This window comes from Maylandia zebra, linkage group LG23 (genome assembly GCF_041146795.1).
Source record: "Maylandia zebra isolate NMK-2024a linkage group LG23, Mzebra_GT3a, whole genome shotgun sequence".
Taxonomy (NCBI): Eukaryota; Metazoa; Chordata; class Actinopteri; order Cichliformes; family Cichlidae; genus Maylandia; species Maylandia zebra.
Genome location: NC_135188.1, coordinates 2,322,929 through 2,346,467, shown reverse-complemented (window position 1 = coordinate 2,346,467; position 23,539 = coordinate 2,322,929). Strand labels below are relative to the sequence as shown.

The window sequence follows — 23,539 nt, the reverse complement described above, 5'->3', positions numbered from 1 at the left end:
TGAGGAAGACGCTGAATCTCATAAGTGTTAATTACTTTGCTGTCAAAGTTGCCCTAAAACATTACTGAAGTATAAATGTGCAAAGTTAGCTTTGTCTCGTATGTTTTGTTGTTGACGCCTGCTTACATGTAACGTTGTCATATTATGCATCTTAGTGCAATTTTAAATAACTGCCGTTGAATAAGAATCAGGGCTGGTACTTTAAAAACGTACTGAAGTTCCTAACTGAACGGCCGTGCAGCACTAGGCCTTGGGGGGTATGAGTCTGCGGTTTGAGGAGGGAGGGAGCTGCCGTGTCAGAAGTGAAAAGCTCAGAGGAAAATTGAAGCCCCATAATGGAAGCATAATGGGCTTAGTGTCAGAGTCTCGCAGACGAGCCGGGAGGGAAGCACGACTGCCGTCATTCTCTCTTACCTCAAGCAAGTATAACGGGGTTTAGGAAGCAACGGGGAGACAACGCCGAGACCCAAACAGGCTTTAGAGATACACCAACAGCCTAATGGCTGGATGTGGACAGAATTCATAATGACGAGATGGTCAGCGGTTGTCTCTTTGTGGGATTGTAGAGCATCATGTCTCGGACTCATGTTGAATACTCAAAAGGCGCCGTCTTAGCTTATGCAGGGTTCCTCCTCAAAATTCATGAGCTGACATGGACACAATTTCATTGAGGAAGCTTCTTTGGCCGGAGTCTACAAAAGTGGAAGATGAAATAAAAACTCTGAGGCCTCTTCCCCGCTGAGACTTGTGAAAGCAGGGCTGAACGAGACACGGATGCAGATTTCGAAATCACGTGGAGGGATCTTAATTCAACTCGTGTACAGCACACCTCACTTGCATCTGAATTTACTGCCAGCACAACAACACCTGTCAGGACGAAAAATCGAATTTGAACCGCTACCCCCCTACGCGATGACTACTGATCCTCACCAGGCCATGTAAAGCTGTCACAGATCTGCGAGTGGCTGACATGTTGAGACAGTTATCTAACGCCTTGTGTGTTAGAGCAGATTTCCAGTGCAACACAGTGCAGGAGGGTGGGGGAAGCAAAGCTGTGTGTTTGAGAGTAAAGGATTAAGCTTTGTCCCCAAAACGTGCACGACGTCTTCGTGAATCTGTAGTTAAGAAGCAGGATCCAGATTTAGTGCATTCTCGTCTGCTGCACTGTGTGTGTGTGTGTGTGTGTGTGTGTGTGTGTGTGTGTGTGTGTGTGTGTGTGTGTGTGTGTGTGTCATAGAGCTGAGGACCAGTAAAGCTGATTTGGACTCTGACCATGTGTTGGTTATTTTTGGAGAACATCCAGATTCCTCCTTATATGACATAATCATGCACAGGCTGCTCTCTATATACAATATGTTGTGTTTGTGCTCTGTGGACTACAGTCTCTGCTGGTCACGTGGGGACGTGGCTTAAATGTTTGAATTAAAACAATTGTGTCCATCAGGCCACCGAAACCTAAGGAACCGAACATGTTGTTGGAGGTTAGAAAAGAACAAATACTTTGTGCATGTGTTGAAGTTTAAGCTCCAGTAAATGTCGTCTTAGTAATTATGAATATATAAAACTTTTCCCCCCCAGATTTGGTTTTGATTATTGATCAGGTTTATTGTAATGAGGCCTGCTTCTACCTTAAACGACGTTGCTGCTGTTAACGATCAGGTGTTTTGTATGTGCAACTGCACGTGCACTTAATCATAGCCAGTGTTGGGAAGGTTACTTTTAAAATGTATTCCACTACAGATTACATGTCCCAAAATGTATTTTGTAACGTATTCTAAATACTTTGGATTACTTAATATATTATCATGCTTCTTACAACTACATGAATGAACTATTGCTGTGTGATTTACAGTGTTGGGTAAGTTACTTTAAAATAGTAACTTAGTTACATTACTAGTTACTTCTCTCAAAAGTAACTCAGTTACTTCAAGTTACTCGTTACTTTCAAAGTAACTAGTTACTAGGGAAAGTAACTTTGGTTTTACTCAGAATTCTCTTGTTAATGTGTTGCTTCCATAACTTTGCCAGCCTTCTAGCTTGCCTACTTGCCACAGTGCACTGTGCCACCGACCAATAGAAAGGAAAAGATAATGTGCATATTTCCACGAGAGAAATCCCACGCCTGGACCGTCATTGACTGCTGCCATGATTCTAGCCTACGTCACAGCGTCATGTGCGCCTTTTACATCCAACACAAAAACTGCAGTCGTGGTGCTTTTGATTGTACTCAGAACTCAGAAATTCTGCCTTCTGAATAGGAAGATGTAGGTAACACCAGACTGCAGATGAGCTGCATACAGAGCTGGACTGGGACAGAAAATTGGCCCGGACATTTTGACTAGAGACCAGCCCACCATTATAGGAAAAATCATAAAGCCTTTGAATGAAAATAAACACTGACTGTTGTGACAGTGATGTTCACTGTTCTGATGGTATATATGCATCAATCTATCAATCGTTTGTTGTAAGATTCAGATAATTATTTTTTAAAAGCGAGACATTTTAAATGAGAATAAGAAAGAAAAGTATTTCTTTGTGCCCCCCTTTCCCTGTTAATGCCCTACATGCCCCCCTGGCAACACTTTGCTGCACAGTTACCAGCTGTCAGCTACCTAAAAAAGGATCCTGGTGTTATTTGTCTCTCAGAAACAGTTCATAACTTCCCTTCAACTCATCCATGTCACCTAAAAGGTAAACCTGTTTCTCCATCACAGCTCTGATGATGAATCATCACATCTCCTGGTTTCATCTTCATGTTTCCCTCTCATCACATAACCAAACCGACATCATGACCAGCAGCTTTACAGCTGTGGCTCCAGCAAACATCAGCTGATACTAGAAATTAATATGAAATAAATTATAACAACAGCTGATCAAGCTTAAACGTGCTGCTGCTGTTTAGCGCGACATCCGCTGGTTTCCTCTTTCGGCGCAAAGTGAGCGATAAACAAACAAGAGAGCCGATCAGCTGATCATTGATCAGTTTCATGATTGAAGTAGAAACAGGAGAGGGAGGGGGAGAGAATGAGAGAAGAAGAGGCAGCTGTGCAGCAAAGACAGAATAACTCCAGCTTTGTGTCTTTTTCATTGTAGCTGAATTACGGGACAAACTGTTCCTTTTCACCTCAATAAGAAACGCGTAATATTTTCTCTGAATACCAGACGGGACGGTTGGCAACTCTAATAACTTATGAACAAAATAAAGTTCAACATCAGTAACATAGCACCACCCAGCTGTATAGAAACTCCGTCATGCTAGCTAGCACGGTGTACGGAAAAAGTCAGAATAACGAAAATAAACTCCACCTAAACTTGGTTCATATCTGACCCAGAGAGACTGCAGGTCAGAACTTCTTACCTGAAGTTCAGTTCACACTTGGACCGGCGGCCGCCTCGGGTCTCTTTTCCTTCATCCACCTGCTGGCCTCCACCACTTGCTAATGTTACTGAATCTGTGGAAGCTCCGCGATAGCCACCACTCGAAGTAACGAGTAACGACCCTATCTAAATCCCAGTAACGAGTAATGCGTTCCTGATTTTGGCATAATAACTAGTTACCGTGCTCGTTACCACAATAATAACGTAGTTACTGTAACGCGTTACTTAATAACGCGTTAGTCCCAACACTGGTGATTTATTACTATTACTGAAGGTTACTCACCATACCAACACCACCAACAAACAAGATGTTTAAATCTTAATATAAATGAGTAACAGTAGGTGGACATTAGGTAAAGCTGCACTTTTTGCAGCGATCTCGTGTAGAAAACTATTCCGCGCGTATATAAAACAGGTCCGCGGCTCCGAACCATAGTAAAGGGTTCGTCGGGTTCGTGTCGGGCTCGTAGCTGAAAACTAGCTTTACTTTGTTGTCTGGGTCAACTTTGCTAGTGAGAGACAGAGAGAGACGTTGAAAGGCTCCAACGGAGCTTATTGTTTTCGGAGGAAAACACGAACACTGTGTAGAGTCGAGTCTTAACAGCTTACTTACAGCTGGGCTCGTCAGGCTCTGTTTGGCTGCAGTGGTTATTATTATATTTACATGCTTCCAGCTCCCGTTTCTGCTCCGTGACAGCTCCTACTTTTCCTTTTCTCCTCCCTGGCTCACAGACACATCACGGACTACACCACCCATCAGGCTACATGCTTTAGGGCGATGCCTGCAACACTCTGCCTGTTGCCTTCATATTAAATCATTTTTTGAATAATAATTTTAAAAATATTTCTTCACGTCATTATGCAGCTGCGAGATTGAGACAGACATTAGAGCCTCTTAATGCGCGTTTTGTTTGGGTTTCCACCAGAGTGGAATTACTAAAAATAGAGAGAGCATATTCTGAATATCACCTTCTTAAACGGTAACTAATGGAAGACAGTTACTCATATTTTGTATTTTAAATATGTAACGCAGGTACATGTATTCCATTACTCCCCAACACTGACCATAGCAATGCGCCCTCCTTGGATTCAAGCAGATCATCAATGATGCATTTACAGACTTGGAAATCAAGAATGCTCACAAAAAATAGATTTATCCAAAAATATGAATCTAGGAGCGTAAAACTACAAACATGACCGTGAGAACAATCTGGATCAGGTGATCATCATGTGCAGGTTTCACTAAAATCCGAAAGCTCCAACACATGTGAAGCAGGCGCAGGCAGACGCATCACCATTGCACAAGCTCATTGGTCCATTGGCAAGACGAGCAGCTCTGCGGACGTCGCTCGTCAGCAGTGTGGGCCATGGCCTCACACATTTATGTAAACATGTACGTGGAGAAAGACGCCCAAGTGGAATCGGGTTACATCACTCACACGGGGAACTCTAGAACAGTGCTTAAGGCTTCTTTTTGAACAGATAACAGGAAGTCAAGGACGCAGGTTTGCAGAACACTTTAATGAAACACGTGGAAAGCATTCCTTGGTACCTAACAGAATCATGAACAAACCACTAGAACAGACTAAACTGATTAAAAGGCCTGGCTGGTTGCAGTAGGAGTGGGTGATATGTATGGGATTCTCTGATGGATTTGGATGTTACACCATGTCGTGATGATGATAAATATTGTGATATCTTATAGCGTTTATAGATAAGTGAATGGGGATGTCTGTTTTTGCTTGATCTGGTGATGCCGGATAAATACAGATGCTTTAACACACAGATGCACACAATGTCATTTATATATTGCCAATATGCTGTCCAGCTCATTTAATTGCACCATCTCCAGTCAAAGTCTTGTAGCTATACCTTATCAGTTCATAAATCTGTCTTACAGTAACCGTCATATCACCCAACCCTACTGTGCAGATAGTCAATACAGTATATAGAAGACTGAAAATACATGCAGTGCCCTTGTGTATTAAATTGAATGACTAATGTTTACAACCGCAGCTCAAAAAGAGCTAAACCAATGAAATCAAAGTCACCTCAACAATTTGGGTGGGGGAGAGGAAAAAAAAAAAAAAAAAAAAAAAAAAAAAAAAAAAAGACAAAATAGAAAACAAAACCCGTCTGCAGTCCAGGTCTACAGACTGTTAGGGCTGAAAAGGGGGAAAGAAGTCTCTGCAGGGATGAATGAAGGATTATGGGAAGGCTGGGCAAAAGAGGGGAGCAGGGAGGAGACTAGGAGATTGGAATAACAGGGTGGTGGGATGCAAGGCCGACTCAGCCTTTCGAAGTAGTGTACCCACGCAGGAGAAGGGAGATCGCACGGGAATCAGTGACCTCCTCAGGAAGACAACCTTCCTGGTCTGTGATAGTTGGGTCAGCTCCAGATTTCAGCAGCAGATCCACAATTTCAACAAATTCACACGCCGACGCTACAAAAACAAAACAAAGTCACATTGGAAACCGAAAGAACAACATGAAATGTACGATATTTTAAATCAATATTCCGTCTCCCGAGAACAAATGCATAGAAAACCAATTATCTATCACATCAGTGTGAGCATCCTTGAGTTTTTACCCCCATGAGGTTCACGTGTGTTTAGTGAAAGCTGTTGGATCGATTGCCAAGACAGGCGTTACAGAAACTCGAGTCCTCGTATGAATGGATGAATAAACTAAACACTTTGGTTCGAGTTGATACACCTGGACAAATGAAACTGTTTACCTCCATGTTGTCGCTGAGACTGCAGCTTTAGCAACATTTTATTAATAAATGAGTTTTAACCAAACAGAGTTAATGTGGTTGCGTTTATTTAGTTTTAAATGGTTAATGAAACAATGAACCACTGTTACGATGTGGCAGGTTAGAGTGAATGTGCCTTATTCCGTCTCCACACTGTGGGTTAATACAGTATGTAAAGTGCTGCAGTTAATGAAAAGCTAATCTGCAGGCCCAGCACTGACACTGGCTTGGACCTGAGCTTCCTTCAAACACTTCATTTCTGCCCCATTGACAATTTGTACCCCACTAAAAGGGTCTTTCCCCTCCCAGTGCAGAGTGGAGAGGGGCGGGGGGGCAGCATGCACTTTCTTAACCCAGTTAGAGGGCTCCTTCATTCCCGATCTACCTCTTGCCCCTCTGACACACTCCCTCCCGCTCGCTGCTTTTAAAGAGCAGACTCTGCTGTGCCATGTTCGCTGATGTCAGCAGCCGCAGTGATTGACAGCAAGGCCTTTTAACCTCCAGCTCAGAGGTGGCCGGTGGGAGTGTGCACGCACGGGATGCGATGTTACATCGGAATGCACGCGAGTGCGAGAGCAAGGCTGTGTGCATGCTCAAGCTGCAGCTATGAATGAATGTATGAGGTGTGCAAAGCCACAAGAATCACTAATCTTCCAGCTAAAACCGAGTAACAAAGCTTGACTGTTTCTCCCCCCCAGCCACACTTGCAGCCCTCCTCTTGTTACTCTAAACAGTATTTTATTTAGCCAGCCTTGTGTGTGCGCGTGCGGCGCGTCTCTCGCCTGGGCCTTGAGCTGTAAAAAGTGGCTGGCCCTCGGGGGAGCCGTAGAGGAGGAGAACAATTTATGGTGAGCAGTAAACCCTCAATTAATCACTTGCCAGCCAGTGTGGCCCTGTGCAAAGAGAGGTGGGAATGAATTTTCATTCTCTGCTATTTGTCTCTTGGAGTTCATCGCTTATGTTTATTAGTCATCTTTTTATGCCCCATCCTCAGGGCTTCTTCTGGTGAGTGCGGGTGTGTGTGCAGATCTCCAGTGGGTAATCCAGCATGCCCACTCCAACGCCACCAAGCACAGGGACAGATGGTGCAGCCACATGCACACAGAGGCTCAGAGGACATGGGAAACGCCCCTCAGGGACATGTGTGTTGGGGCACGAGGGGGTCAGGGGAGTCTAAGGACCACTGCTGATTTCCTCTGGGAGGTCTAGTGATTATTACACACAAACACACACACACGCAGGAGCAAAAAGGAAGGAATGACAAACTTTGTGGAAAACAGCAGAAAATAAGTGAGGAATAGAAAGGATAGAGCGGGAGGAGCAGGACTCAAAGATGATCAATTTGAAACAAAATATAGTCAAAGAAGGCGTGCGCACAAAAAAACAAGCTGCTGTAAATAAAGTGAGAGTGCGCACGCAGACAACATGATGTCTGTGCAGAATAAATGTGGAATGAGATGAGCCAATTTGAAAAATAGGCACAAAAAGCTTTACAGCGAGGAAAGTGTTCACGATGCTTTCTTACCATAATGCAACGCCGTCTGTCCTTCATCGTCCTGTAAAAAGCCAAAAACAAGTGTTTAATTCAAAGGACCTGTGACACAGCAAAAACAAGACTTCACTGAGTGCACATTCAAACAATATCCACTTAACACAGAAATACTGCCAGCAGTTGCTGTGAGTAAGTTGTGAGCTGTCACTTTGTCCAGACTTCAAGAGGGAAACTCGCACCTGATTGAATACAAATTAAACATTTTTTGTGGACAAAGGGTGCCGTGTTTATGTTTGCCTGGACCAAAGGGGAATTCTAAGACGATGAGATATTGATTTGAGAAACATGTGACCTGAAAAATCTAAACTTTCAGCTTGCAGGTCGTTTCCAGCTCTGGTTAACCTGAAACCTAAAGCTCAGATTAAAGGGGAGCCATCACCCCCTTCAATCATAGCTGCCCATCCAGCATCAACCCGAATCCAAACCCATCACCGAAAGGTTGAATCTGTTCATCTGGATGTTTTCAGTGGGCGTCTCAGCTGACAGCAGGTTTCCAACCTTAGTTGTAATGTTTATGTGACCATTACGAAAACGATGCATCAATACTGGATTTACAAAGTCTGAGTGGAAGAAAGGGAACATTTCTCACTCACGTTGATGCTAATTTGGAAATTATTTTTTATAATTCGCAGACTATTGTGTGGCTTGTTTGAAGTGTTAATTAATAAGTCAAAGCTCATACAAATCAAACTATATGGACAAGACACAGGCCGGAGCCGTTAACACTGGAGTTTAGGTGTTCTGTCATTTTGCCACAGGTGTATTTAAACAAAAAGCAACTCACCGTGCAGCCTTTAAACATTCGGTTTATTCTAAAGAGCTCGCTGAATTTAAGTGTAGCACTCCCCTTATATTCAAGTTAGTTTGTGAATATCTGGGAGGTACGAAATGTCACAACCAACTAACTGCATTTAGGAACCACAGCTGCTCAGACACAAAGTGCACACATTTAAAACAAAAAGAACTCAAATGATGCACAAAAACTATTTGCTAGGAGCTCCGTGACACGTTTCCACACCAAAGCCGCTCCTGCAGGTATAAAGTGTAGATGTCCCAGCACCTTCATCCATAGTATGGATTTTAACAGGTCAAGGTCTATTAACACTGGACTTTGGCTACATTTACATTCATTGCATTTCACCCTTTCATGGCTACTTTGTTACTCAGCCCCAACCAAATAAACCTTTAAAAGATGAGCCAGAAACATGCACTTAAAAAAATAAATAAATTTATATCCATCTCATCTGTAAGTGACCGTGTTTAACCTATAACATCAAGTGCATCATATCTGATACACGAGTTTGTGACCTCAACATCTGTGTGATCTGAGTGTACGCTCTTTGAACAGATGATCCTTGTGGTAAAAGGCTCAGCGGCAGCGATATGATATCTTGTATGAAGTGTTAGACTGAGGACAGCGATGGGGAAACTGCGTCCTTGCGTGTCTGTAGATATAAAAGACAGTTCTGACGGGCACCATCACCAGGAGATTCAGTTTAAAATCACTGCTCCAGCCTGCTTTTGCACCTCCGTGGTAATAAACTGTGGCCTTAGAACAAGAGCAGCAGTTGAACCAAGTGGAATCATTTCAAAGAAGATTAAAACTAAGGAGGCTCTTGTAGCTCACATGTCACTGCAGTCACAAAAGTTCCAAACTATTGTAAAATTACTCATTAGTCTTTCCTGTTTTGTTACCTCCTGTCACACCAAGCCACACCTCCCTCATTTCATTTCCTTACTTCACCCATCATCCTCGCCTCGCCCCCGTTCGTTTCTCTCGTCTCTTCTTCAGACTTAATCCCTCTCCTCTACAATCCCTCATTTCCCTTCCTTCCCTTTCCCGTCTGCCTTCTCCTGCTGAAACCAGTGCAGAGTGATCCTATTGTTGTGTTTCTCTCCATCTCTCAGGGGCAGCACTTCAGGGACCTGCTGATTGGATTAGAGCTTTCTATTCCCTCTGGGTGGATCACAGAGAACAGATGCAAATCGCCACCAGCGTGGAAAGCGTGCAGCGGTTAACCCAAGACAACAATGCTGTCTGACTGAGAGTCAAATCACAACCTGTGATGTACTGCAGAAAACGTGTCAGCCTGACAGTCTGGAGAAGAGCAGGCAGACCTGTAGCAAAATAGCTGCATTTATATATGCGCGCATACGTCTAACAGCAAGAGGGTCACGTTTTAATCTTCTCGGCATTTTGTGTAAATAAGATAATGCTGCAACCAATTTCCCCTTTAGTTCACAACAGAGACAAAGACTGAGCACAGTGGGAGAGCGGCAGATGTTTACAGCCAGGGCCAAGTGAAAGACCACGCCGCACATAAATACAGTTATAATTAAAGTGTAACGGCTTTAAGCTCTAATCTGCCTCCAGCGCTAATCTGCAGTTTGTTGTTCGGCAGCATAAAAGGACGCGTGTGCGCTCGTAAGTGAAAATATGTGACTGATAAAACACAGGCCAACAAACCTAACAATACAGATGAGCACGCCAGCGCACGTGTGCAGCCTACATGCCTCTTGCATGTTCATGTGAGGGGGTCAGCGGCCTGTCCTCTCAGCGTTCCCTAATGCTCCCGGATCCAGGACGGAGGCTTGATGGAATCACAGGAAATTGGATTGTCTTCCATTTGCTTTGGAAGCAGCCAGGAAGAGACACTCCTTCCCCCCCACAATACCTGCAGCTAGCACGCCCCCCTCCCACCTCACTCGTGCACCCAAGTTCCCATCCCATTATGAAGGCATGTTGCACCAAACCTCTGCTTCTACATGTCATCCAAAGTTTCCCCTTGCGATGCAGAAACGCTGGGCTGTATGTCAGCAGAGTGCTCAATAAAGCAGCTGCTTGCACAATGGCAGCAGGAGCGCTCCAGCACTGTGTAGTGCATCACCCTAATGGGGTGGAGCAATGCGTTTAGGAGCCGCATGGGTAGGGATTGATCTATCAGTACACTTGCAATTTTGGTGAATTTCAGTCACACCAATCTATCATTTTCTAACACACAAATGATGTGAAGCAAGATTGATGAGAGGAGGAGTGAATTAAGGAAATACAGAGATGCAGCATGTAGTCATACTTTTAAAAAGATCAAAAATAGTGTAACTATTCCAAAAGTGCTCAAAAGTGGGGAAAGAAGAAGAAGAAAAAAAAATCAGATACATTTTATTCTTCCATGTCTGTCATAAAGTACCAGCCACTCCTAAAAATATCAGCACAGGATTGTCAAAACAACTCAAAGTCAAAAAGGGAACAAATAAAAGTCTGTAGCTCCGTTTATCTGCAGAGAAGGGGACGGTCAAAGATGTTGAGTTCATTTCTGTAAAACGATTTAACTTGTTTTTGTCAATGGATGCTGCAAAACATTCAACCAAAGCTAAACTTCACTCCAGGATTAAGAGGAGGGGATCTGGGACATGTCCGAGGTGGAAACTCAGCTCAGCCGGGGAAACGAATGGAACTGCCGAGTCCCTGCGCCATTTATCTTATATTTAAAAAACAACAAATAAAACAGCATCTCTAAAATACTGATGCATATTATTAGCACACAATGCCTTTGGTCACTTACATAAACCGTCATGAAGACAAAACACCATTTAGCACTATATCAGAGTTTGGTTCTTTTAATGTGAGCAGAGTTGGTTTTAAAAGGAAAAACGTCTGAAGTGGAAACAGCTTAAATTCTTGAGCCAATGCGGACATGTCAGGCTGCTGCTCTTTTAAAGGCCAGAGGACTCGATATGCCAGCGGAGAGATTGGAGACCATTCCTCCTTCAGCTCTCTGTTCTAATCTCATTTTTCTGCGTCTCAGTAAACTTTCTTTGGGCTTTTCTTCCTCCGTTTCTCCGCCTCCTCCTTTTCTCCCCCTACTGTCCCTGACAGCAACATTAAACAAGTAGGGAAAAATGAAGCAATTATGATTTATGATCAATGCATGCAGCAGCAGCTGCTGACTTTTATAATGACAGTGGTTGGGGAGGGAGATGGAGTGGATGAATGTGTGCGCGTGGGTGTGTGTGTGTGTATTGGTCTCCAGGGTGTGTGTGGGGTAGATGAGGGGTGAATCGATAGGCGGCTGGGATCATTGGTATGCAGATTCCAGCAGATAGCATTATGATGAGCAGGTGCCATCAATCAGAAAGAAGAGCCCAGACTGAGAAGCTGATCCTCCTTCAGCGGGTCCCATCTAAGACTAGAGCAGCTACTGTGCCACCAAAACCTTGGACTTGTTGGACAACTTAAATGCACAATATATAAATCATATCAACCAGCAGAAAGCCATTTACCAAAACACATATGCAATCAGCACTCAGTGTCCTGGGCACTGTGCATCGCTTCTACCCTTCAAGCCAAATCTATTCAAAGACTGATTCTTTACACAATAAAGGGATTGATGTGCAAAACCTCTGATAAGTGGTCTGCTCCAAAAACAAGACGGAAAAGCAAAACTGCCGTGCAGTGCAAAGTTACGCAGATTAACAGCTGAATATACGTATGCTGATATTTATACTTTGATTTATCACCAGTTTGTGTTCTATCCAAATGAAATTTAACAGATTTGTGACGAATAATGAGCGACAAAAACCGACGAACAGCAGAAACTAGAAACTAAAACATGCTTTAAAGCAATATAAAGATGAGCATCAATGGATCCCTTAAATGTTTTGGTGTCTTTACCTCACATTAAAATATCCATAAATTAAGTGAAGCTGAAGACGTTACACAGCCGTGTGGCTGCTTTTGTTTGCTGCTGATGCTTCTGTGGACGTTTTTCCTGACATGTGCACTGGGAAGGCCCCCAGTTAAAAGGATCTGCAGACCAGGCCCAGCCTTAATTGAATCTGGGTCTCCTCTCTGAGCTGGGAGAGGTAACCTTGCCATTCAGTGTGTGAGCACTGCCGCCCACGGTCAAATTAGCCCCAACACCAAACTCCCTGCCCTTCACACCTTCTGCGAGTGTCCTTCAGCTTCCTGGGTTTCCCCATCTCTGTCACTTCTATATGTGCTATCACACCAAGCAGCTAAACCTAAAGACATAAAAAAGGGACCGTAGATATTAAATGAGTTAAAGGGTTTCAGTGTGTCTGTAGATCTATGTGCAGTTTCAGCATTAAAGAACTTTAACAGTCATTTTCCTTCCTCTCTGCTACAGAGAAAGGCAAGAAGTCTTTTCACCAAATCTCCATCTCTTCATCCACGTCTTCCCCTCCACACGTCTCGCCCCGCCTATGTCGCAAAGCTTGCTTGTTCCCATGGGACACCTTAGCCTCCATTAAAGCCATCAGAGAAGGAAGATGGGGTTGAGGCTGAGAATTAACATCGGCAGAGGCCCTCCTGCGGCTCATCGATGATGTTTAAAAAGAAATATATGAAATAAATAAATACATAAAAGAGTGTAATATGAAAATCAATGGGCAAGCAGTGGGGGCTCTGGCCTGGCATTTGGAGTGAGGGACTCATAAAGCTGAGTACTGCAGGAGACTGATGGAAGGCAAAACACTTACTTTGTTTATTCTCTCTCCTCACCCCATCCCCTCCCCTCGCTGTCTGTATCCAGCTCTCACTCCCTCACTCTCCTCTCCCCCTGTCTGCAACAGTCGAGGACAGCTTTAATGCTCCTGACAATTTATGTGGACGGTTAAGAACGATGGAAATCAAATAGTTGAGTGTAGGCAAGGCCCAGTGAGTGGCCAATAAGAAAGAAACAACAGCTGATGATGGCAAAGAGGACCGTTACCTGCTGGAATGGCTCTTTAGGCTGGACCATTACTGTCAAGCAGCTGGCTCTTTTCTGAGTGCTCATATTATAGATTCATAACTGTGTCGGTGTCTGATAGGCTCTTTTTAACAGCGCACTGCAACAGCTTTTATTTCATCGAGTCCGGCTAATGTGCAGCAAGTACCAAATGTGTATCCTATAACACCAGGTTACTGCGTGACTGCTAAGATGACAAGTGCTGTGTGACGGGAAACGATGCCCTGTGTGCATCCTTTACAGAGCCGTGCTGCGGTTCAGGCTGGCTTGAAAATGGCTAACATGTGTGAGTTTAGTTAATTATGGTAAAAGGACATCGTGGATTTACTTTATGCACAAAAAGACAACACTTGAGTAACATCCCAGAGTCATATTTATATCTTCATAATCAGGGCTATAGGGAAAGAAAAAACCCCAGCAGTAATGCATCCACTCATCCAGGGTCAGGTTGTGGGGGCAGCAGCCTAAGCAGCCCAGACCTTCCTTTCCCCAGCCACCTCCCCCAGCTCACTCGGGAGGGGGAAACCGCAGAGGCGTTCCCAGGACAGAGTGTGTCCCGGGTTTACCTCGAGTCCTCCTCCCTGTGTTATGTGCCTGGAACACCTCGCCAACTAGTCGTCCTACTCAGACTCTCCGCCCTCTCTCTAAGACAGAGGCCACAGGCGAGGGTAGGGATGCAGACAGACCAGTAAAGTCAACAGCTCTGCTTTTACACTCAGCTTTCTTCACTACAGCTGACCAGTACAACGCCCGTGTTGCAGATGCAGCCCCAGTCTGCCCCATCAGATTGTTGGGAAAAAAAGATCTGAGATATTTTAACTCCTCCACTTGGGGCAACAACTTGTCCCTGACCCAGAGTTGGCAATCCCCCCCCGTTTTCCAGCTGAGAACCATGGCAACAGTGGAAGTCTTTAGCAGATCTGATAAACCTGGGTGCTGGTGTCCCATTAAAGGTCAAGTTCAGTGCATCCAGTCTAAACATACCATCATTGTGCTGCAGCCCAAACCCAACTAAGCATTTCCATTTTGTCTTATCCAGCAATACAAATACTTGGAAGTTCTGCTACACTGAAAATACTGTATAGTGGTGCCCTCGAGCAATCATGCTGACTGAACTGCGACTTTGCCAAAAACAGCCCAATACACTCAGTAATGTGCAAGACAAATATTGGCAGTATGGCGAACCCTCCAACAGGTCAGTGTTGCATCACATTATCAGACCTCACTAGTGTCCATCTCGCATCTTTGTTTACTCTGCCCACTTTCTGCCTTCACCTTATTGTGTTATCCATTTTCATTCCATATATTTTTTCCTCTCCTTACCTTTCCCACCTTGGTGCATTTTCTTAATTATCCTATACATTCTGGAGGATAGGTTGCACAATTATATGCACAGAAACGCATGCACACGCGCGCACACAATTATGACAAATATTGCTGGATATTTGTTATGACTGGGCTGACTGAGCCATTAGTTATAGGAGGCAGTGCTGGGAAAGGGGAGGGACACAAACGTGTAATAATACCTCCACCATAGAATTTCAATCAGCCCGCCATGGCGTGTGTGAGCGCATTCGCCGCTTTGATCACACGAGCAGCCGACACCACAGCAGATGACTCTGCTGCTGTAGAGCGGCACCACATCCATAAGGAGGTTTATGTTTTTGCTAATTCAGTGGGAGATTTAATATTGATGCAGGTTTGATGTGCTTTAGTGAAAAATTCAAATTAAATGTTTTTCAGATGTGCCGCTTGATTTGTGAAGCAGGGAATTGGCACAAACCAAAAATATTTCTATTGTGAAGAAAAAGCAGTCATGCACTTCTCAGTAAGCACTGTAATTTTTATTTATGCTCCATTTTGACCTTTTATATTTTTAAATTAATTAAACATGCAGCACATCCACAGCAAGTCAGGATTATTAAACCAAGAAGCAAAATGACTTTTTCCTGGATTTTGTAGATCTTTGTCACTACTCCTATAAACTTATTAGAATAAAGTGTAAAAGGCCGATGTTCTGGGGTCCACCTCCTCAAAAGTGAGACTTTGCAGGTTACGTAAAATGCATTCGCTCTTTAAATTCAAAACAGTTTAGATCAGGGACCGGGTACAGACTCAAATCTAGGCAACTGGACGGCTTCGGAAAATTATGTTAGAGAATTTATGAAGGAAAAATTATGAACACTAAAAGATGAGTGATAAATGCAGTAGGTTTTGGGAGGTACAGGGGAGAAAAGAAATAACTGGAATAATCTCGTAATGAACACATCAGTTGCAACTAGTTTTGAAGCCTTCAACCTGTGGATTTACTCCAACGCAGTGCCAACATTTGGCATTGTGTGTGGGTGTGTATAAATAAATAACTGACTCATTTTCGTTGCATTATCATTTTCACTTTTTTGACAAAGCTTTAGGTTACTGTCATAACTGAGGATCTCCGAAGCATGAGTGAATATTTGGCTACAGGCTAATGGACCCTTGTGTATTTGCAGAAGCACGTCTACATTACGACCCGAATATCATCTGCATCAGGGCCCTTCACCTGTCTGTTAAGACAGGCTTATTAAAGCTGGGTGTGTGGATTAGTTAAGATTACACTGGCTTAACAAAGATGCATGACATAACTACACATTTGGTTTTTTCCAGTTGGGGCATTTATGAACTGACAGGAGATGAGCAGTGTAGTGTGGCCTGTGGCCCAGACATTCAGCAAAGTCGAGGTGTCCCATGGAGACAAATTCACCGTTTGGCCTCAATAAATAAATCAACATCCACCTCAGTTTAAGTCCACCCACTCCACTCACTACAATATCAAATCAATGCATCCTTGGAGAGACCATGTCATTACAAATCAGCTATACAGACTTGAAGCCACAGTGTGCCCTTTCCAGTTTTACACGAGCGGCATGCTCTGCCCAGTTCTTGGAATATAAAAAAAGTTAGATAAAAGGTAAATAAAATAAAACGTCTCAAAGGCCAAACTTCTCTCACACGAGACATCTGCAGGTCCCACGTGCAGGCTGCGTGCATGCGACTTGTGTGCACTCCAGCCACCAATTGTAGGCCACCCAGTCAGATATTTATTACTATTGATCTCGCTGGTCCTGGCTGAAGACTTTTGTTCTGCTGGCTCAAGGCTCTGACCTCAATTAAGTTATGAATTTCTATCCGATAGACTGATAGACTGGGAGTGCTTGGGCCCTGCCGTGGCCACGCTACCACGCTGGTTTAATTAGAATTAGCGGTGCTGCGAGTCGCCCTCGCTGCCTCATGGATCATGTTGTTTTAATATAAAGTAGAGGCGGAGGCAGAGAGGGATGGAGTGAAGGGGATGGTGGCATTGGCTGGGTGGGAGGGGAGAGTGATGAGGCGAGGGGAAAAGAGAGGCAGAGGGACAGGCAAAAAGCAAGTGAAAGAATGCGAGATGCAGTCATGGTGCTTAAAACTTTGGCTGCATTTTTCCTCCCATCACCTAAACTTAATGCTCACTTCCTGTTGCGCATTGAGGGCCCGTTGGGTTCACCTGCATGTCACCTGTCTGTCCTCTTTGTTAAACTAATCCTCCCTGTGTCACCTACGCTCTTAGTAATCCCAGTCTAAGGCCGACATTGTGAAAGTCTACCCCGACCATTCCTGCTAGTCTGGACCTAAGCCGTACCTTCTTAACTCCTCCTCCACGACTGAGTACACCTTTTATAAATGTGTTTCCGTAGCAACCCAAAGGGTTGCTGGGAAGATTAAAGTGTTTGGGATTTCCACCTAAAAAAACAAAAGTTGTCTGTGTGGGCGATGAGGCTTAGCCGTGGGTTTGAGATTACAGCATCTGGACAGCGAATGACCACACGTGGGGCCGTGTGGGACAAATTCCCAAACTTCAAAGTGAACAAAAAGAAGAATTACCAAAGTCTTGATTGGGAACAATGTAACTGAATATCTGAAACTTGTTTGTCTTGCTTTGATTTATTTTTTCCAGATTAAAACTGAAGGAACCAAACTGAATCAATGAGGTAATATTATTGAGAGAACAGTGTTGTGGTAAAACAGTGAACGGTTACTGATGATTTCTGTTGAACCTTTTAAAATACAAACCAGTCGGCTGACTGAAATGTTAAACCAGCCTGTGCTCAGAATGATTTCTTTTGACAAAGCTTGTGCGTTTGTGTTTAAACGTGTATTCATACGCAGCAGCTGTAGAAGTACTTTTATTCTCTTTTATTTAGCAAAGTGTGTTATGAATTTCATCAAAAGACTATTTTAACACCTACAACTGGCAAGTATCAATTTTAGAACCAAGATCACGTAGGACCATTTTTCCCTTTCTCCCCATGGAGTAAGAAAGTCAAATCAGTTGGCATATAATCAAATCTGCAAATGAAATAAAATATTTTAGTAAGGGACAAGATTGTTGACTATGGAGACTTTCTGGTATTCACGTGTTCTTTGAGCAGACTTTGGTTGACCAAAAGAGGGAACTGCAATCCCAGACCTCATGGCTACAGTTTGCTTTTTATTTATTTTACATTTAGAGACCAATGCACCGGGCAGGACGTCTCTGAACAACTAATCCACAAAGGGTTAAGTCAGCAGACTCGCCGCTAGCTTTCCAGATTGGTAATATGTTCTTTAATTGACAAAAAATGATTGATTCCAGTTTTTATCAAAGCATAATTCAGGTATTTGTAATACTAATTATATTTAACCTCCAAGGACCTGCGTCCACATATGTGGACCTCACATTTTGGGTTGTCTAGAACAAAATACTAAATTTTGGGCCTGATACCCACTTAGGACATCATGCTGCCACTGTTCTATCGAAATTTAAAGCGAATGTCCTCATGTGTGGATCTTTTTCCTCAGAAACAAAAATCAAACGCACAGATTTACTCTGATTCTTCGTGGTTGTTTTTACATTCATCAGGTCCCACTCAGCCCAAATGCAAAGAGAAATTAAAAATGCTGCCATGAAAGACTTCGGAGGTTAAACAAATTTACAATGAATTTTCTCCTGTTTAGATCAATTTATCCCACTGTTGGGATGTAATGAAAGTCCTAAACTGCAATTTGCTAAATACTTATTTACCACCTTAGTATTTATATTAAAGTCTTAATTTCTCCTATTAAAATGCATTTGTTTTGCCACCAGTTGGTCTCGCTTGCTCCACTTGCTCTGGGTGTATTAGTCGAGGGATGCTGTGGAGGAGGAGCAGCGGGTTTTACTGCACCATAACCTGATCTACAGTTAGCAGGTGGCAGATCTGTGTATTCAAACACAGACAGCTACCTATTGTGGTCCCTCCCTGCCTTGATCCTGGATTAACTATCAAACGAGCCCTTAATGCAGGTTACCAGGGTTTGGGAACAATTCACTAAAACAATCAGTTGATTAATTTCAAACGATTTCCCCTCTTCTGCCAAGCAAATGATAATACTTTTGTTTTTAACTCCAAGCCCCCCTCCCCTTTTTTAATCAACAAATTAAGCATAAATCATGTTTGATCTTTATTTACTGGTTGCTCGGCAGTTGGTAGAGGTCGAGAAAGATTACTGGGCGCACTAATAGGCTACAAACAACCCAAACATGCCTCCGTTGCCCCTCGTGAACAACCTCTCACATTTCTTTTGTATTAAAAACACCCAAAACAAAGCAAAAATGAACCATTAAAACTACTTGTTACGTTTTCCATATTACCTCAGTGCAACAAAAATCATTCCCTTACTTTCTCCCCTCCTGAGTAAAGCCCACGACCAACTAACAAAAGGATGTTCCAGCATGTTCTAATGGGAGGCATATTATTCTGTAAGCTTCACAAAGTGAGATAATTTGGCATTGCAACACAGTGGCATGATTTAGCCGACTATATTTTCTCTGAGCCACCTCTTTGTCACCTCATAAATTTGCTTCCAGCAGCTCTGACACTGAGGTCCAGTTTCTTAATATTCAGCCTCCTGCACAGACGTGCTGCAGTACCTGAGAGGCGAGCAGGTGGAACATTCCCGGTGGCCTGAATACATGAATTCAGGCGAGTTTGCGATTGTGCCGAGATACAACATCCTGCCTCTGAAATATGTGTTTGTTTCTATACCCATCTTTCCACAAAGTAGATTTTAAAGACTGAATGTGATCACTTTGAGTCATTCACTAACGCCATCTTCATTCCGTTTGATTCAGGAGGAAGAAGGAAACAAATAAAACATGAAATAAATTCAGCGTGCCCAAATTTAGCCGATCCATTAGGACGACCTGGGCAGAGATTGAGGTTTCCCCAGTTTGACTGCTGAAGCGTCTTCTCACTTAGATGTATTATTTTAAAGATGGATACATGACTGTTTTATTTATAAAAAACAAGCTTCCATCTATACATCAATCCTCTTCTGCTGTCATTATCCTGATATGCAGTAAATCATCAGTGAAGTGTTTTGCAGTTATCCTGCTGTTAAGTCTTTTATGAGCCATTTGACACAAATCTACCACCTCCCTGCGAGCATTCGAAACAAAAGAGCCACGCATGACCACAAAAGAGAAAGTCATTTGTGAAATGTCCTGATTATGTGGGTTGTGCAACGTAAAACAATTTGCCTGATTACTTCCAATTGATTCGTCCTTACAGTTAAAACCTCAGTTGCACTGCACTGTGTCATGCCGCCGTGCAGGGGAACAGGAGTAATTTCTCCGATGTGCAGCTGAGCCAGCTTACCAAAGCTAAAGCCTCCTGGATGCTACTAAACCTCAGGGAGCCTAAACACTAGGCTAGCTACCAGCTAACTCAGTCTGCTAAAACCCTGAGGGATTTGTCTGTGGCACAAAGTGAATTAAAGGTGACCTTCTGAAAAGGATGGAGAGAAAAAGAAAGAGGGGAGTGGGGATGCAGGAGATGTCACCATTTTCTTTTAGTTTACTTGTCCATGTACAAACGAGTAGCCATGCCCTCATCCCACACAATGTCAAATTCTCTACATTATGACCACATGTTGTGTACAAGTCAACATAGAAATGCATTAGATCTGAGGTCATCCTGCAGTTTCTGCAGAGCTGTTTAATAAACCTCCCGCAGTGCGTTTGCTAACCAAGCTTTATTATTGTCAATAACTCAGGTTTCATTTCTTTAATGTTAAAATGACTCCTGTGATGATGATGATGATGATGATGGCATGAAGACTAGTCTAATATTAAATGATCACAAAGATTCAGAACTTGAGCGTGAAGTAGAATTCTCACATCACATAGTAACTGTGGTGATGTTTAGGCAGCATTTGACTTTGAAGGAGATTTTTACTATCAAGACACTTTCTTTAGAATACATAAAGGAAGAGTGTTACTCGCCTGAATGTTGATTTCTGCTTTGTGCTGTAGTAATAAAGACACCATCTCCTTGTGGCCTCTGTCACAGGCCCAGTGCAGGAGAGCCCGGCCCTGCAAAAATAAGAAATAATTGGTGTACGATAACATCAAAGCCATGCAGGGATGACCAAACTTCCAAAGCCAAGATGTGTTTAAACTAGCGTGACGCTCTCAGTGTCGTGTCTGGTCAGACCAAATCAAGCAGGCTTGATACAAAGACACCTCGTCACCTCTCCTCCTTCTCTACCTCAAAGAAAAAAAAAAAAAAAAAAAAAAGCCAATCGAGCTTTACAAAAGGTTATGAATGCCCATTCAGAAATCAGAGCCTTTGGACCGGTCCATAATGAGCCGAGTATAAAGTGATGAGACATGTGGACTCTGGCCTCATACAAACACTTATATGCACAAACTTTTACGCAGCTGAAGCAAAGTCCAAAGACTTCAAGGCAAATTGCAGAATGCTGCAAAGGTTGATTGATGCGACGCTGTGCACAAAACATGAGTAGCCTCCCTTCTCTCCCTCCCTTTCTCACACTCATGCACCATCCTCTCCTTAGGTCCAAGATCCTGCTCTAATAAAACCACACAACCTCATTTTTCAGTGAGGCCAATTAGGTAAAGCTAACTCTCCAAGTCCAATTCTGTTGCTTAAATTATATTGATCACCATGGCTGCATGTTAAAATGGATACTTGTAAGCTGGGCTGGAATACCAATAAGTTGGCCTCTCTCTCCCGCTCTCAGGTGTGCTTCTGCTGACTGTTGCCCACATTTTCACTGAAGACCAAAGTGTGCAGGTTCCAGTGGGACATCACACAAACTCTGCAACTCCATAGGAGTATTTGTGCAGATCATCATGGCAGCACTGGATATTTATGGATATTTAAGTTCTGTCATAATCACAATATGAATATTTGAGTTAAATTGTGGCCAAAAGTCAAAATTACCATCAACAAAAAAACAAAACACAATTAAATTTTAAATTTCATTACTTTTTCCCCAGAAACCTCAAAGCGATACCTTTGAACATGGCTAATATATTACTATTGAAGAAGGTAACCCGCTTTTGTGCTGGCGCTCTGCTCTGATAGGTCAAAGTGGGTTAAATTCCTGACCAGTGTGGAGACTGTAAGTGCACCTCTGCAAAAAATAAAAGACATTAGCAAAGGAACAAAAGGTTAAAAGGTTCTTTTATCCTCTTAGTCCCAATAAACACCTATTGCATATTTGAGTACACAAACCACAGTATCCAAAACATTTACCCCACCGTCCCAGCAGTTAACACAGAGCTACACAAGATATTGAGATTCAGCTGCAGAGATTGTGAAGGAGCCTTTAGTGTTTCCTAGAAGACAAATATGCTGTACGCTGGTTATTTGTTGAGAGCAGAGTAGAGCTTTTGTCCACTCAAACATGCTCTGAAGCATGCTCACACTACAAGTATCTCCAAATGTAACACTACCTCTTAATGTGGTGAAAATCTAACTATAAATTACATTCTCAGCTCCCCGTTGCCACATAAAAAGTTCTCCAATTCCCGACATGCTGACTCAGACTCAACTGTAATTTAGATAAATACTGCTGGATGAAAAAAAAAAAAAACTTCCTATTTTATATAAACACGACTATAATACGTTCACAGATGCAGCTTTTAAATATGGAGCTTTTTTATTATATTCAAAGCCATTCTTAATGCAGTCCGCTCTACATCTACAGATATTCTGGATCAGAACTGAAGCACAAACACCACATGTGATCTGTTGGGGTAATCGCCATTTATTCATCCAAACCGTAAATAGTTGTCAGTTGGTTTGGTTCAACTATGATCTGAACGCGTTACATAAATAAAAACTAGGGGGGCATTTTTCTATCTAGTAATAAATTTTCACTGAATTTTATCAGAAAGGGAGAACATTCATGTCCCAACAGCTGACAGGATGAGCTCGCCTCACACATTCTAATGCATTTTTAAATTTCTCTGCCTTAGAGTCTGAGCTCTAAGGCAGAGCTTTTGTTTGTTGGTTGCTACTAGAAATGTGTAACACAGGTGGGTATTTGATCACTGCCCCAAACAGTGAGTGCTGGGAAGACCGCCTTTCTGTCTCTGAGCCACAGATGCAAATGATCGCTGCTCGCCAATAGAAAACTTCACTACTGCCCTCTCCTGTCCAGCAAGCTGAATTACAGCTAAGAGGCCAACAATGGCTGGGGACACAAAGCATTCTCACTGAGGTCCTTCAGCCATCTGGCCTTTGACTGTGAACTCACCAGCCGACTGCCTGTTTATCTGCATAGCGGCTGTGATGAAAGAGGCTGGGAGTGAGCCATTTGGCCTGGATGCTAACCAATCAAGGACAGATGAATGGAGTTCAGGGTCAATCCAGAAAACACCTCCTGATGCTAATAGCCGCTCATACAATTTACGCATTTCAGTCAGAGCAGCGATTCCCGCGTGTGGCCACAGATCACTGAAACCATTATGTAACGACGGCTGCGTGAGCTGCATGAGCTGTTCCCCCGGTGACCTGTATTTTTCATGATACGGGTCTGATCGCTTTTACCTTCCCCTCCCACACAAGGGGTCAGAGCCATGCAGCTGTTGCAGATTCAACAGACACGTCAGCCATACAATGAAGTTCTTCCTGACTCTGATTTTAATTTGCTACTATAGGCCTGTCCTCCTGCATTATGTATGAAAACTACAGTTCTGTCAAGTAACACTTTGTCAAGTCAATCATGCAACCAGTGGAGTGTGACTGAGCTTTG

The 23,539-nt window shown here is 43.2% G+C and overlaps 1 protein-coding gene across 1 annotated transcript in view; it reads right to left on the bottom strand.

The window, feature by feature from the left end:
- Positions 1–4,880: 4,880 nt before the first annotated feature.
- acbd6 (acyl-CoA binding domain containing 6) overlaps positions 4,881–23,539 on the bottom strand; it is a 29,562-nt gene continuing 10,903 nt past the window's right edge. The window contains exons 6-8 of the mRNA XM_004555094.5: positions 20,757–20,846; positions 7,659–7,689; positions 4,881–5,822 (exon numbers count right to left, since the gene is read on the bottom strand). Coding sequence (XP_004555151.1) covers positions 5,668–5,822; positions 7,659–7,689; positions 20,757–20,846 — 276 coding nt within the window. The 3' untranslated portion in view covers positions 4,881–5,667. The remainder of the gene's footprint in view (positions 5,823–7,658; positions 7,690–20,756; positions 20,847–23,539) is intronic.